General features: G+C 32.7%; 1 protein-coding gene across 1 annotated transcript; it reads left to right on the top strand.

Moving 5' to 3' along the window:
• The first annotated feature begins 5,912 nt into the window (after window positions 1-5,912).
• On the top strand, window positions 5,913-13,243 carry LOC126674131 (glycosyltransferase BC10). The gene is made up of 11 exons (XM_050368516.2): window positions 5,913-6,400; window positions 6,472-6,588; window positions 6,752-6,852; window positions 7,053-7,124; window positions 9,095-9,176; window positions 9,308-9,388; window positions 10,537-10,575; window positions 10,796-10,861; window positions 11,700-11,849; window positions 12,780-12,908; window positions 13,031-13,243. Exons 1-11 carry the CDS (start codon window positions 6,101-6,103, stop codon window positions 13,070-13,072), a joined length of 1,179 nt encoding a protein of 392 aa, XP_050224473.1. The 5' UTR covers window positions 5,913-6,100; the 3' UTR covers window positions 13,073-13,243.
• The last annotated feature ends 1,016 nt before the right edge of the window (window positions 13,244-14,259 follow it).

Genomic DNA, 14,259 nt, shown 5'->3' with positions numbered 1-14,259 from the left:
TGGGTTACTTTCGATTCACCCTATAGAGTCGCATTGTTTTTTCTCTGACTCGACTCGACTCGTACGAGTCTAATAATGGTAGAAACGATTACTATTTCTTCATATGGGTATGCCCGGCTCATTCAATCCAGTTCAGTTAATGACGTTGTTGAATTAGATAAATCTAGTACATGTCTTGTTTTCTCATCTTCAAAATGGGTCATTGATTCAGGTGCTACAGATCATATGACAGGTAATCCTAGTTTGTTCTCTAAATTTCAGTCAAATCAGTCTAGCTCTTTTGTTACTTTAACCGATGGGTCGCAATCTTGTGTTGTTGGTTATGGAACTATTAAACCCACGTCATCATTGCCTTTGTCATCTGTTCTCAGTTTACCTCAATTATCTTTCAATTTGATGTCTATTAGTAAACTTACTCGTACTTTGAATTATTCTGCCATTTTCTTTCCCGATTATTGTTTGTATGAGGATCTTATGACAAAGAAGATTATTGGCAAGGGACATGAATTCGGAGGCCTCGACATCCTTGATCCAGAAATTCCAAAATCTATAGCTTGTAGTGAAATTGTAACTCCTTTTGAAGCGTATTGTCGGTTTGGTCACCCTTCTCTCCCTTTATTAAAGAAACTTTTTCCTCAATTTTCTAGCATGTCATCTCTAGATTGTGAGTCTTGTCAGTTTGCAAAACATTATCGTCTTAGTTCTAGTCCAAGAATCAATAAACGAGCTAGTGCACCTTTTGAGTTGGTACACTCTAATGTTTGGGTTCCTTGTCTAGTTACAGCTAAACTTGGATTCAGATACTTTATTACTTTTGTGGATGATTACTCTAGAACGACATGGTTATATTTGATGAAAAATCGTTCAGAAATATTTTCTCATTTTACTAATTTTTGTGCCGAAATCGAACTCAATTTAGTAAGTTTGTGTAAATTTTAAGAAGTGGTAATGCTAAAGAGTATTTGTCAAACACCTTTCATATGGTGAATCATGGTATTCTTCACCAAACTTCTGGTGTCGACACATCATCCCAAAATGGTGTTGCTGAAAGAAAAAATAGACATCTTCTTGAAACTGACAGAGCTTTGTTATTTCAAATGCAGGTTCCTAAATATTTTTGGTCTGATGTTGTTTATACTGCTTGTTTTCTAATCAATAGAATGCCTTCCACGGTACTATCTAATGAGACTCCTTATCAAGTTCCCTTTCCTAATAAAACTTTGTTTCTTATTGAACCTAGGATATTTGATTGTACTTGTTTTGATAGAGATGTCTGTCGTCAGATAATGAAACTTGATCTGAAATTTTTAAAGTGCATTTTCCTTGAATATTCTCGTGTTCAAAAAGGATATAGGTGTTATAATCATACTCTTAGCAAGTACCTTGTATCAGATGATGTCACCTTCTTAGAAAATGTTCCATTTCCTTTATCTCTAGGTCCTACTAGTTAGGTGGAGGAGGATGATTTGCTAATCTATACTGTTGCATCACGGTCTGTACCTCCTCCCCATGCTCCGGCTAAGCCTCTAATAATTCAAATATATTCTCGTCGAACACAACCGTCTAATCATGTAACTATACCTACTTCAGATCCTCCAGTTCCATGTCTTGAACCAGCATCTTCGTCATCGGATCCGCCTCTGAGCAATGATCTTCCCATTGCTCTTCGTAAAGGTAAATGTACTTGTAATTATCATGTGTCTTCTTTTGTTTCGTATGACCATTTGTTATCATCATCTTGTTCTTTTATTGCATCTCTTGATTCTGTTTATGTTCCTATGTCTGTAAAAGAGGCTTTATCCCATGTTAGATGGCATAAAGCTATGATTGAGGAGACGAATTGCTTTTGATACTAACGGTACATGGACCTTAGTTGATTTACCTGCAGGAAAACAAACTATTGGATGTAAATAGGTGTTTGTTGTATTAGTTAATCCTGATGGCTCTGTCGCTAGGTTAAAAGCTCGCCTTGTTGCTAAAGGTTATGCTCAGACATATGGAGTGGATTACTTTGAAACCTTTTCTCCTGATGCTAGGCTTACTTCTGTGAGGCTATTTATCTGAATGGCGGCTACTCATCATTGGCCTTTACATCAATTAGATATCAAGAATACGTTTCTTCATGGAGATCTTCAGGAGGAAGTCTATATGAAGCAACCACCTGGTTTTGTTGCTCTGGGGGAGCATGGGAAAGTATGTCATCTTTGCAAATCCTTATATGGCTTGAAATAGAGTCCTCGTGCTTGGTTTGGCAAGTTTAGTGACGCTATTGAGAAGTTTGGAATGAAGAAGAGTAGATTTGATCACTTTGTTTTCTATAAACAATCTAATAGTGGCATTATACTATTAGTTGTGTATGTGGATAATATTGTAATCACTGGCAGCGATTCCATTGGAATTTCATCTCTCAAGTCTTTTATGCATACATAGTTTCATACTAAAGATTTGGGAGTGTTGAAATATTTCTTGGCAGTCGAAGTGATTAGAAGCAAGAAAGACATCTTCTTATCTCAGAGGAAGTATGTGCTTGACTTATTATCTGAAACAGGAAAATCGGGAGCTAAGCCATATAGTGCTCTAATGTTCTGGTTTGCAACTTACGGAGGATGGTGAACTATTTGAAGATCTAGAGAGATATAGACGATTGGTGGGTAAACTAAATTATCTTACTGTGACTCATCCGGACATTGCGTATTCAGTCAGTATATGGCATCTCCTACTATTGATCATTGGAAGGCAGTAGAGCAGATTTTGTGCTATCTAAAAGGAGCACCTGGACGTGGAATCTTGTATGATGATCACGGTCACATTAGGATTGAATGTTTTTCTAATGCTGATTAGGCTGGATCGAAAGAAGATTGAAGATCCACCACAAGATATTGTGTTTTTGTTGAAGGTAATTTGATTTCTTGGAAAAGCAAGAAACAAAATGTAGTTTCGCGATCAAGTGCAGAATCAGAGTATATGGCTATGACAAAGTTTATATGTGAGATATTGTGGATATACCAACTCCTTGATGAATTGGGTTTGCAAGCTTCTAAGCCAGCTAAGTTGTGGTGTGACAACCAAGCTGCACTTCATATTGCACCCAATCTAGTATTCCATGAGTGAACCAAGAATATTGAGATTGATTGTCACTTTATTCGTGAAAGAGATTCAGCAAGGTTTAGTTTCTACAGGTTCTGTGAAGACTAGAGAACACTTGGGAGATATTTTCACAAAAGCTCTTAACGGAGTTTGGGTTGATTATCTTTGTAACAAGCTGGGCATGATTAACATCTATGCTCCAATTTGAGGAGAGTGTTAAAACATATTAGTAGTGCGGATATGTTAGAATCAATTAGTAGCTAAATTATAGGCTAATTGATTATAATTGATTGTGTTTGATTATTTCCTAGAGTAGAATTTTCTTCTTAAGATAGAGATTCTACACTTGTATAAATAGCTTTGTAATTGTTGAACATGATGCACAATTAATTTTCTACCTCTGTTTAAAACAGATATAAATACAAATCGTCGACGATAAGTTCTAACACACGGTTTTAAATCCACACACACACACACACACATATATATATGTGTGTGTGTGTGTGTGTGTGAGCGCGCGCGCGTGTATTATGAGATTATTTGCTTATAAAATCTTGATATTTCACATTTGCAGCAATTTAAACAGAACTTTTAAATTTTAAGCTAACCTTTCATATTTTGACATTTTCTAGTGCCAAGGCAATTTGTCTTCACCAAACGATTTTTTTGGCGGTTTAGTGACTAAAAACGACGCCGGATAATAACTTTGAGTTCAAATATTAAAAATGAAAGGTTGAACTTCTTTTTATGCCAGATTTTAAAACGATGTGCTTAAATCATCACAAATATAAAATTTTGAAATTATATACAAATAACTTAAATTATGAGCGCGTTTTATTTTAAAAAATAGAAATAAGGGATAATTATTATAATTACCCAATATATGATATAATATTATTTATTGCTTGTAATTAGTATTACATTTGTAAAGTATTACTTTTGTCGTAAAGAATACATTTATTTTTCAATTAATAATAATTTTTTATTCAGTTTTATATGAAATATTTTTTTTTTATACAACCAGAGAGAATAATAACATTATTTCGATAAAGGATCAAGTTAATTATCAAATAGTTAAATACCCAACAAAAGTAAAAGAGAAACAACAAGAAAAAATCATGACATAATTCTCATAATTGACAAGAGAACACAAATGCCAACTCTTTTGTAAAAAGAAGTTAAATTTGCTAAAACATTACTTTATAGCCAATTTTATATAGAGCAAATTACTTCCAGGTTTCTGAAATATATCATAATTAGCAGTTTAGTACCCCTTTAAAAGTTTACTTAATGGTTTCTTAATTTTAATTCCATTAACTAAGAAATCCTTCTGTTAATTTGAGTTTAACGGATTGAAATCGGGTACTAAATTGTTTAAAAGTGAGGGACCAAATTGTTTGATAAAATTAAAAGCGAGGGATCAAATCGTTCACAAAACTAAAGGTGGAATATCAAATCATTTGAAAATAAGTGTCGAAATTAACGGAGGAATCTAATAGTTAACGGAATAAAATCTGAAGAACTATTAAATAGAATTTTAAAACAAGAAGTAACAAACTGTCAGTTCTGATATATTTCATGAATTTTAACGTAACTTGCTCTTTTATATATGAGAATGAATTCTGAATTTAGCAAAAAAGAACATCACATATTTGATATATAATCTTTGTCTCTTAGCCAGAATAAAATCTTACTAATTAAAATTAGTATAATCCTAATTAGTATAAAAATTATTAAAGATGGAAAATCAACAGAAAGAGAATTATGCTATCCTACATTTCACGCTTCCTTTTTAGAAAGAACAAATGAGAACAAAATCGTAACAACTTTACTACACCTTCAACTTATAACAAAAGAAATTACATTAAGGTTCTTGAAATTTGCCACAGTGAATACTTTGATCCTTGAAATTTTAGGTGTAGCATACGTATCAAAATCACCCAAAATTTTAAAATTCACAAGAAAAAAATATCAAGACTTGCATATTGATTTTCATTTACCATGCACTCATACTATGAATGGAAAAAAAGTATGACTATGTATTTTGAAATTTACATTTCCATTTTATAATGGATCAAAATTTTCTTACAATTTTTAAAGTAATTACAAGAATATATAAATGTATTTTTTTAAAATAAATAAATTATTCTAACACCTATGATATATAGCACAATTCATACTTCCATCCATTTAATTTTGGAATTGTAAACTTCATTGACGTTAACAAATTTATTTTTTTTCATTCATTTTTAGTTGTCAATTAATTAAGCAAAAAAGCTTAATTAATAATATAAAATTTCAATTTAATCTTTAAAAATATTTTTTACATAAATAATATATTAAAAGTATATTTCTGTAAGATCGAATAATTTAATAAATTCAATTTAAATTCTTTAAATATTTTTATTATTTATCTCACCTTTCAAACTAAAATTAAAAATTCAAACTATTAATAAATATATAAAAATGAATGAAATTCATTAATTATTAAATCTCTTAAAAATGTAATGTTCATTTAGACATATGTTAATTGAAATTTAGTTTTATCAATTAATTATTTAACTAACATTAAAATTAGTCGGAATGGTTAAAAAATGAACGGAAACAAAAAAAATCATTTAATTTTAAAATAAAATGAATGCAAATGTGACTATACTATAAGTAAAATGTATCCATTTACATTAATTTAAACTTTAGGGGCTTAATAATACGTTTACCAAACTTAAAATTCACTCCCCAATAAAAATCACTCACTTCACTCTCTACTCTCTTCTTCATATCATCATCATCATCATCATCATCACCTCTGTTCTTCAAAAAGAATCAACAAATTCCTCGTGACTCTCCAAACTCCATTTCATGCCAATCACACTCTCTAATTCAATCGCACGCAAGCTTCAAATTCCACCGATCTACCAATCACACCATTTTTATTTCATTTCTATGTCCATTTTTTTACTAATTTTCAAATGAGATTTTGTTTTTATCTTTAGATTGGATTTCGTTGGTTACGATGATGAAGCAGCAGCGGAAGGCGATTCTGGTGCATCAGAAATCGCAGTTGAATTACAATTCTAGTAAATGGAAGAGAAAAGTGTTTGTTGTGTTGTTTTTAGGGTTTTGTTTTGGGAGCTTCGGTTTGATGCAGTCTCATTACTCCAGAATTTTATCGCTCTCGTCTTTGCACTCGCGCTTGCTTCATAATCCTAGGAGTGATGATAATGAGAATACTAATAATCAAGCTAAGATTGCTTTTCTTTTTATTGCGAGGAATCGGCTTCCTCTTGATATGGTTTGGGACGCTTTTTTTAAGGTAATTGTGATTTTTTCCATGCATATTAGTGACTAGTGAATTGTATTAATGGTGATGAATGATGAATGCAGGGTGAAGAAGAATCTAGATTTTCTGTTTTTGTTCATTCTAGGCCTGGATTTCTGTTTAATAAAGCAACGACGAGATCTAAGTATTTTTTAAATCGACAAGTTAATGATAGCGTGCAGGTTCGTGTTTTTCACCTATAATCTATTTGTATTTAATTTCACTTTTTATAATGCAAGCATAGGACAATCGATATGCATTTGACTTACATTGTTTGTTTTAGTTGTGCTATTAAGTTCTTAGTCCATTTATTGTACTATGTGATATTCGTGCAATCAATTCCAGGTGGATTGGGGAGAAGCAAGCATGATTGAGGCAGAGCGTGTGTTGCTGAAGCATGCACTAGAGGATTCGAAAAATGAAAGATTTGTTTTTCTATCTGACAGGTGAGAATTGGCGCTTGATTCTGTACCGTATCATTTGTCTGTACGTTTTAGATTTTGCATCTGTATTATTAGATATAATGTCGTTATGAATTGAACCTTAAAAATGTATAGAGATGCAGCTCGTAGTGGCGTTTCGTTAAAAGCTTCTTATATGTGGTCTTTTCGCCTAACAACATCTCAGTTACATGGTCTCTTCTCAGCTGCATACCGCTTTACGACTTTGGCTACACTTATGAATATATCATGTCAACACCAACTAGTTTTGTGGACAGGTTAGTCGGCCTGGATTTTGTCCGTCTTGTTATATATATTTTTTGCAGCTCTTGGTATTAATATTCTCTGCAACTGAGCTTTTACACTATTGCAAGATTTATGTTGAGTTGAACACGATATTCATGTTATGCTAAGGAAATAAAGAATTAAAAGTGATTTCAATTTGTTTAATGTTTACATTTGAGCATTAGAGGTTGATTGTAATCTATATCCAGAATAATTTCAATTAATGTTTCTTGGGAGGAAAAGTTAAAGATACTTTTAATTTACACGTGATGGCGCATTATGCGGGCATAATATTAAGGTCTAATGACCAAGCAAATCCAAACGCTTGGTGAGAATCTTAATTCTATCCAAACATTCTAATTTTATAAATTGTAGCCTATTTTGATTTATTTGTTTCAATTGTAGCCAATTTTATTCAAACATTTCGATATATATTGTTTCAAAATTGGCTACAATTGAAACAAAATTAATCAAAAATCGTCTATAATTGATCCTATTGAAAGATTTGGATTTCATTGAAATTCGTGCTAAATATTTGGAATTGTTTGGTCATTAAGCTTAGTATTAATAATGGAACATGCAAAGGATACCAAGAACATTAGTTATGGCATAAGCAACTTCTCATAGCCCACACTAAACAGCCTACTCAGCCTACTCTTGAAGCTTTGCTAAATCACTCATGTTTTGCCAAATTCTCATTGGATTCCTCAAGATTTATATGTCTTCTAGGGTGTTTATTGGGAACCCAAACTGTCAGTTAGTTTGGTTTTGAATGCATCCTAGAATACAAAAGTAGAACTTCCCTCCTTGATTCTAATACGAAGCTCTTAACTCTATAAATTTGACTTTTGATCATAGAGAACAGTTAAACTAAACATTGAAATTGATAAGACCACATTCATAGTTCTTGAACATCCTAATGGTCTATTGTTGTTTGGATATCTTAATTAATCAATGACTTGTGCACAAGGTAATGCAGTTAACTGTTGTATTGTACATTTTTGTTACTTGACTGGATGAATTATTCCTCGGAGGACTAGATCGTGTAGATTAATAGTTACCTACCTTCTACATTCTTACAACAACAACAAAAGTTCTTATTGATTTTGTCCTAAACGAGTTTAGTTTTGTTAAGCACAAAGTGCGTCACATTGGGTTGCTGGATGAGATTTCTTCTGAATTTAATTCATTTTGTGCTAGTAGAATGTTTAGTCTCTATAGCATCATAAGTACTTTCATTTAGGCCCTGTAAAAACAAAAACATGTAGAGTACCGAGTTAAGTCGATGTCAACTTTTTCCCTATTTATCAGCTAGAGAGATCTGTATTTGGTAAAGAAGGGCCCAATGCAGCCATCATTCCAGTAAAGGGTCAGATGTGTTATATGTCAACTCCACTTTGACCATCTAGATTATTTATTCTTATCATCTTAATTGGTCTTGTTTGAAGTAGAATCTTTATCAATGAACAAAATAACTTTGGAAATTTGTTGAACATCTTACTTTTCACTATTCCTTTTGATTTTGCCTATATCTTATCACCGTTGTCTAACCTGAGTCTATAAAGTATGAAAAAATGAAGGAAAAAAAGGAAGGAAAGTAAATTAAATAAGTGGTTATTATGCTTCAGAATAAGTTGCTTTAAATTTGTTATATCAACACTCTTTAATCAGGAATTTTATTGTCAGGATTGTTTGTAATCTGAACCACTCTTACAGCTAGTGTGATAATTATTTTATTTAATATTTGAAGCATAGTTGTTAAATTGAGATTCAAACTTTGTAAGTACTAAGATTAATTAATCTCATGCTTATATTTGCCTTCCACTTTAAGAAACTATATTGTCTTTAATATAGAATGTATGCCTCCTTCAAAAAGAAATATATAAAATGTATGGCATCTTCAATTTTCAATCTTAAACTTCCAAAGCTCTTTAGTTATGTGCAACTTATATGCTGGATGCAGCTTTGCTGATACAAAAGAGGGACGCTACAATCCTAAAATGGATCCAATAATTCCTGTTCATAACTGGAGGAAAGGATCTCAGGTAAAATTTAAATTTCATGCATGATTGCGTCTCAAATTTATTTTAAATGATATAAACTCTGCTGATAATATCTGTTTTCCTGTGCTGTTCAATTATCAAATTCCAACAATTTCTTGTTGGGTCTGTTGCAGTGGGTTGTTCTGACCAGAAAGCATGCAAAAGTTGTAGTGAACGACACTACGGTCTTTCCTATATTTCAACAGCATTGCAAGGCAAGTTTATGTCATTACCGTCTTTGTTTTGAGGAGTTTCTCCTCGCACCTAATAAGCTAGCATTAAGTTCTCGTATGACTTGTGCTTATTGTCAGAGATTTAATGCTGTGTATAATAGCACATCAGATTGGTGGCAGGCACCATTTTATACATTTATTTATTCTATGATAAATAGCATTGTTATCAAACCCAAATCAGACCGGTCGGTTTGACCGGAAAGACTGGGAACCGGCCAGATAACCAGTTTCGGTTGCACTAATAGCCGTTTATTGAGAAAACCGTTGTTTTTCCATCAAACCTGCCGGGTAACTGTTGACTTAGGACAATTAAACAGGTAAACCCGGCTTCGGTTCGATCGGATAATCAAAAAACTGCACCTGTCCTTATTAAATTAATAATAATAACAATTGATGCTGCTAGGGTTCGAAACCCACAGCTCAATGAGAACACTAATACGACATACAGTACCATCAAACTAACTCATATTATGTGTTTATGTTATATTTACATTCTATATATTTGAAAACTGGCTGGTGTTGTTACTTGTCATAAAATACATTATACTTTGATATATTTTTATACTACAGGTTTAGCCCCGGTTGCAGGGGCGGAACTAGGAATTTTAGAATGGGGTGGTTGGTTGGTACAAAATAAATTTGTGGGGGCGAATTGTACAGAATTAAAGTATAATAAGCATATTTTTTAAAAATATTTTAAAGTTGAAGGATTAATTCTTCCCTTTTAAACAATTTGAGGGGGCGGACGCCACCTCAGCCTATAAGGCTGAGCCCGCCCCTGCCAAGTTGGACCTCGGTTGAACCTTAAACCCTTAACCCTCTACTCTTAACGGTTTGATCACTGGATCAGGTCTGACAACATTATAAATAGCTAAAATACGATTTACTTGATTTGACTCAAAAGCCAAAAATGGATATGGTATTAATCCATGCTGCTTACGTGGAAGCTCTGAATATGGAGAATACATAGTCACTTATCTCTGCAATTATATATTATTAGCGAACAGTCCCTCAACTTCCCTTCATTTTTGATATCTTAATGTAGCTGGATATTTATTTCCTAAATTTTCTTTACTATTGAGGAAAATAATTCTCTTAATTTACTTTATTTGGGCATGATGATGATGCAGAGGAGATCGCTACCTGAATTTTGGCGGGATCAGCCCTTTGTAAGTACCTTTCTTGTTTGCTGTATTGCTAGTTAAATATCCTTGTGTCCAGGGGAGCAAGTTGGCAATTGAGATCTAGATTAAAATATTATGATATATCTGATTTGAACTGGTTGCATATCTTGAGTATCCACTTTTGACGTGGATGTAATTTTTTTTTATATTTTGAACTGAGATTTAATGTGCAATGAAGTAAATTATTCTGCATTTGCATGTACAGCCTGCTGATGGAAAGAAGGAGCACAATTGTATTCCTGATGAACATTACGTTCAGACGTTATTTGCTGTAAGAATGCAATTTTTGTCCACCTATCCCAATCCTTGTTTATCAATAATAAAATAAATTTGGTTGAACACAAAGACTTCCAACTGTGAATTATTTATTTAACCTGACAGAAATCTCCTAGGAACAAAACTCTCTCTCTCTCGCTCTCTGGTGTTTGTGCATCTGTGTTCATTTGGCAAGTAGTAGATAGCTTTAAGGATTTTTGGCTCTAGTGTTGATGTATTAGTCAAGGCTATCTACTTTTGTTGTTCTATCGAAAGATGGTTCTATGAAGTCTGACTAGAGTTTGATGGTGTTCCTGCGATGTTTATAATTGATTATCATACCAACTTTTGGATGGAAATTATTGGTCTCTTTCTGATAGTTTGCAAATTTTATGATTGCAATCTAAATGGTTGCTAACTCAACCTCTACATGGAGTCCTAGCTGTCAAATGGATAGTACTTGCACTAGGGTGTCCAGCTTTTTTGGTTAAAAGGTTAAGTAGTTAACATAATTTGTGTTTGATATTTAGCTTCCAAGACCTTATCATAGCTGAGTAACAATTGGGAAGGTAGTTATCATGGAGTTCATGTTATATCCTACACAACTATCTGAAGCTGACTGTTTAATCAGAGTTTAAATGTTAGTATGTTACTAGGTTTTACAATTGTAAGATCATGCACCTGGAAAGAAAAACTTTAGTTCATAAATTGAAGCGAACATTCTTAGAAAATTCATAGATTAACATTATCTTTGATTTTGAAAGTTCCTCATACAGAAATTAACATTATTTTTTCCATTTCTTTCTCCCTCTCCCCCTCGCTTTCTTTGAAGTTTTCCTTTTTGTAAATTTTAGCAGGAAGGCCTTGAAGGAGAAATCACACGGAGGTCATTGGCTCATAGTTCATGGGATCATTCGTCCTCAAAGGACCCAAAACGCCGAGGATGGCACCCTGTTACCTATAAATCCTCTGATGCTACTCCCGAGCTTATAAAATCTATAAAGGTAATAGTAAGTGTATGGTATGAATTGATTAATGCTCTCCTACATTATTTTCCATGACTTGAGAGTTCAGATACTATATGCCCTTTACATTTCCTATTATATTTCTCTTTTAGATCTGCTAAAGTATTTTTTACTAGGCCGGCTCATATTATTAGTTCAAATCAAAAGGCTTTTATCCATCTCTAAAATCTTCTTTAAGATTGAAGTTAAATGGAATCTCCTAGATAGAAAATTGTCTTGTGAACCACATAAAGAATGTATTTTGTGAATTTAGATCCCTAAAATTGAGAATTTAAACTCTGTCAATACATAGTATGCTGTCAAAAAAACTGCGTGCTGCACGTATTTATCACATGATTCATGTTTCATGTTGCCAGTCTGCCATAAGCACCATATCCCCCATCTCAACCATTTCCAAAAGGATACGGTCATGAAGCTGTCACCTAGAACTCCGTATCATTTGTAATTGAATTTGATATAGATGATAAGAACAGTATCCTTCCATATGGGCAGATCCTTTTTTTTACAAAGAAACTTCATGAAACCTCATGCTTCGTTTTTTAAAACCATGTTTTTCATTGTTAGTTGCTTGGAGAATGTCCAGCGGATGTTTTGTAGAGAACATCAATAAGTAAGCATAGAAACATGTTTTGTCTTTGTGTAGGTTCTTTGTGAGTTGTGACTGGAATAATATAAACCTGTGGTCAATGGATGCCCACTTGTTTCTTGAGATAAATTAAACTGGAATGTACTTCACCAAGTGTTTTAAATTGGAATCTAGTTTACCAAGTTTTCCATTTTGCAATTTGAATGATTTAGTGAAAAGTTATTATGGGAGTGTTTAAGGGCACTTATCTTTGTGATTGCATTAGTAGAGTTATCAACTTCGTAAGGTAGTAACGTTTGCAAAATTTGATTACTTCTTTGCAGGACATTGACAATATTCATTATGAGACTGAAAATCGAAGAGAATGGTGCAGCAGCAAAGGAAAACCATCCAAATGCTTTCTTTTTGCAAGAAAATTCACCCGTCCTGCTGCAATTCGTCTTCTTAATATGGTAACTTCTAAATGTACAGAATTGCATTTCAATCGAAGTAAACTATAAGTTGCAAACGAATAAATTCCACCCATAGACCTCATTTGCGTTCTTACTTACATTTCTATTTGTCTTATTAACAGTCCGTGCTGGGTGCTAATCAAAAGGCAGCAAAGAGTTCATGATTCCTAACAATGGTGAAGTGACATTCTTCTGTAGGTATGGTGTTAGATACAAATGTTTAGTCTTAACCTATACGGATAAATAAAGTGAAAAGTTTAGTAAAGAAAGCTGTAAAATAGAGAGGAAAAGAAAAATTGTTGAAAAATATTGAATTAACGATGTCTAAATGTAAATCGTTCTCATTTGTGTAGACGCAAAATAATTTTCAAAAAATAAAAGATGACCAACCATCTTTTTTCAAAATAATTTAGCTATAATATGCATCAACAATGACACACTGGGAGATATATAAAAATTGAGATGATAGTACAGTTACGAGAGGGTGCTTTTCAGTCCATAAATTTATGCTGCGTAATCATATACATCTTATTTGATTAAGTAAGATCAAGTAGCTACAAAATTAAGATTAGGTTAAATAGATTAAAATGCAGATGGAAAAATATGAAAATTTGAATTTATTTGATCTGAAATCATTAATTTTTAAATCTATTTGATACTAATTTTCAAAAAAAAAAAAAAAAATCTAAAATGATTTTATTAAATAAATTCATGGACCGAAATAACTTTCTTCCTGGTATTATTTAACACTTAAACATTTAATGGTCCTTCCTCCTAACTAAAAAGTGGGGATCCGGATTTGCCTCTAGACAATTTGGGGATGTGGATTGACAGCAATAGCACTCCAAATATCCAGCATCCTTGCAAGTCTTGCTGCTACGCAATATTGCAATTCTGTTCATGTGAGAGCAATTTAAGTGTAAGACATAAATAGAACTCAGAATTACATTACAAAATGTGTAATCAGAACTAAAAGGTTCTGATGATTTAAAACAAAGCTAGGATGTAGTTCATTACATTTACATAGTTCTAGCTCAGGGAGTCTTTAAGTTCAAACATAATTACAACATGAATGGCACTTATGGTGAGATTTTTTTTACTCAAAATGGTGAGAATTTGATTATCTCATTCTATTAATCAATTATCATAAGCATGTTTGGTTCAAAGCCATATGGGATGGGAGGAAGTGAAAATGATTGATTTTAGATACATGAAATTATACTATACATTTTTCTTTATTAAAATATCCGTAACAATATTGTGCTAATTTAATAGTTTACGCTGGTTGAGAATAGTTTTAAAAAAACCCAAGGCAGGAGTAGGACGGTTTGCACCAGCATCACCGGCATCA

This window comes from Mercurialis annua, linkage group LG3 (genome assembly GCF_937616625.2).
Source record: "Mercurialis annua linkage group LG3, ddMerAnnu1.2, whole genome shotgun sequence".
In the NCBI taxonomy this organism is placed as follows: Eukaryota; Viridiplantae; Streptophyta; class Magnoliopsida; order Malpighiales; family Euphorbiaceae; genus Mercurialis; species Mercurialis annua.
This window is presented reverse-complemented; position numbering and strand designations above follow the sequence as displayed.

Excerpts from the sequence above, each read along its gene's own strand:
- LOC126674131 (XM_050368516.2), top strand. The coding sequence starts at position 6,101 with ATGATGAAGCAGCAGCGGAAGGCGATTCTGGTGCATCAGAAATCGCAG. Across the intron at positions 6,401-6,471 it reads TTTGGGACGCTTTTTTTAAG|GGTGAAGAAGAATCTAGATT; the intron begins GTAATTGTGATT and ends TGATGAATGCAG. Across the intron at positions 11,850-12,779 it reads AGCTTATAAAATCTATAAAG|GACATTGACAATATTCATTA; the intron begins GTAATAGTAAGT and ends ACTTCTTTGCAG.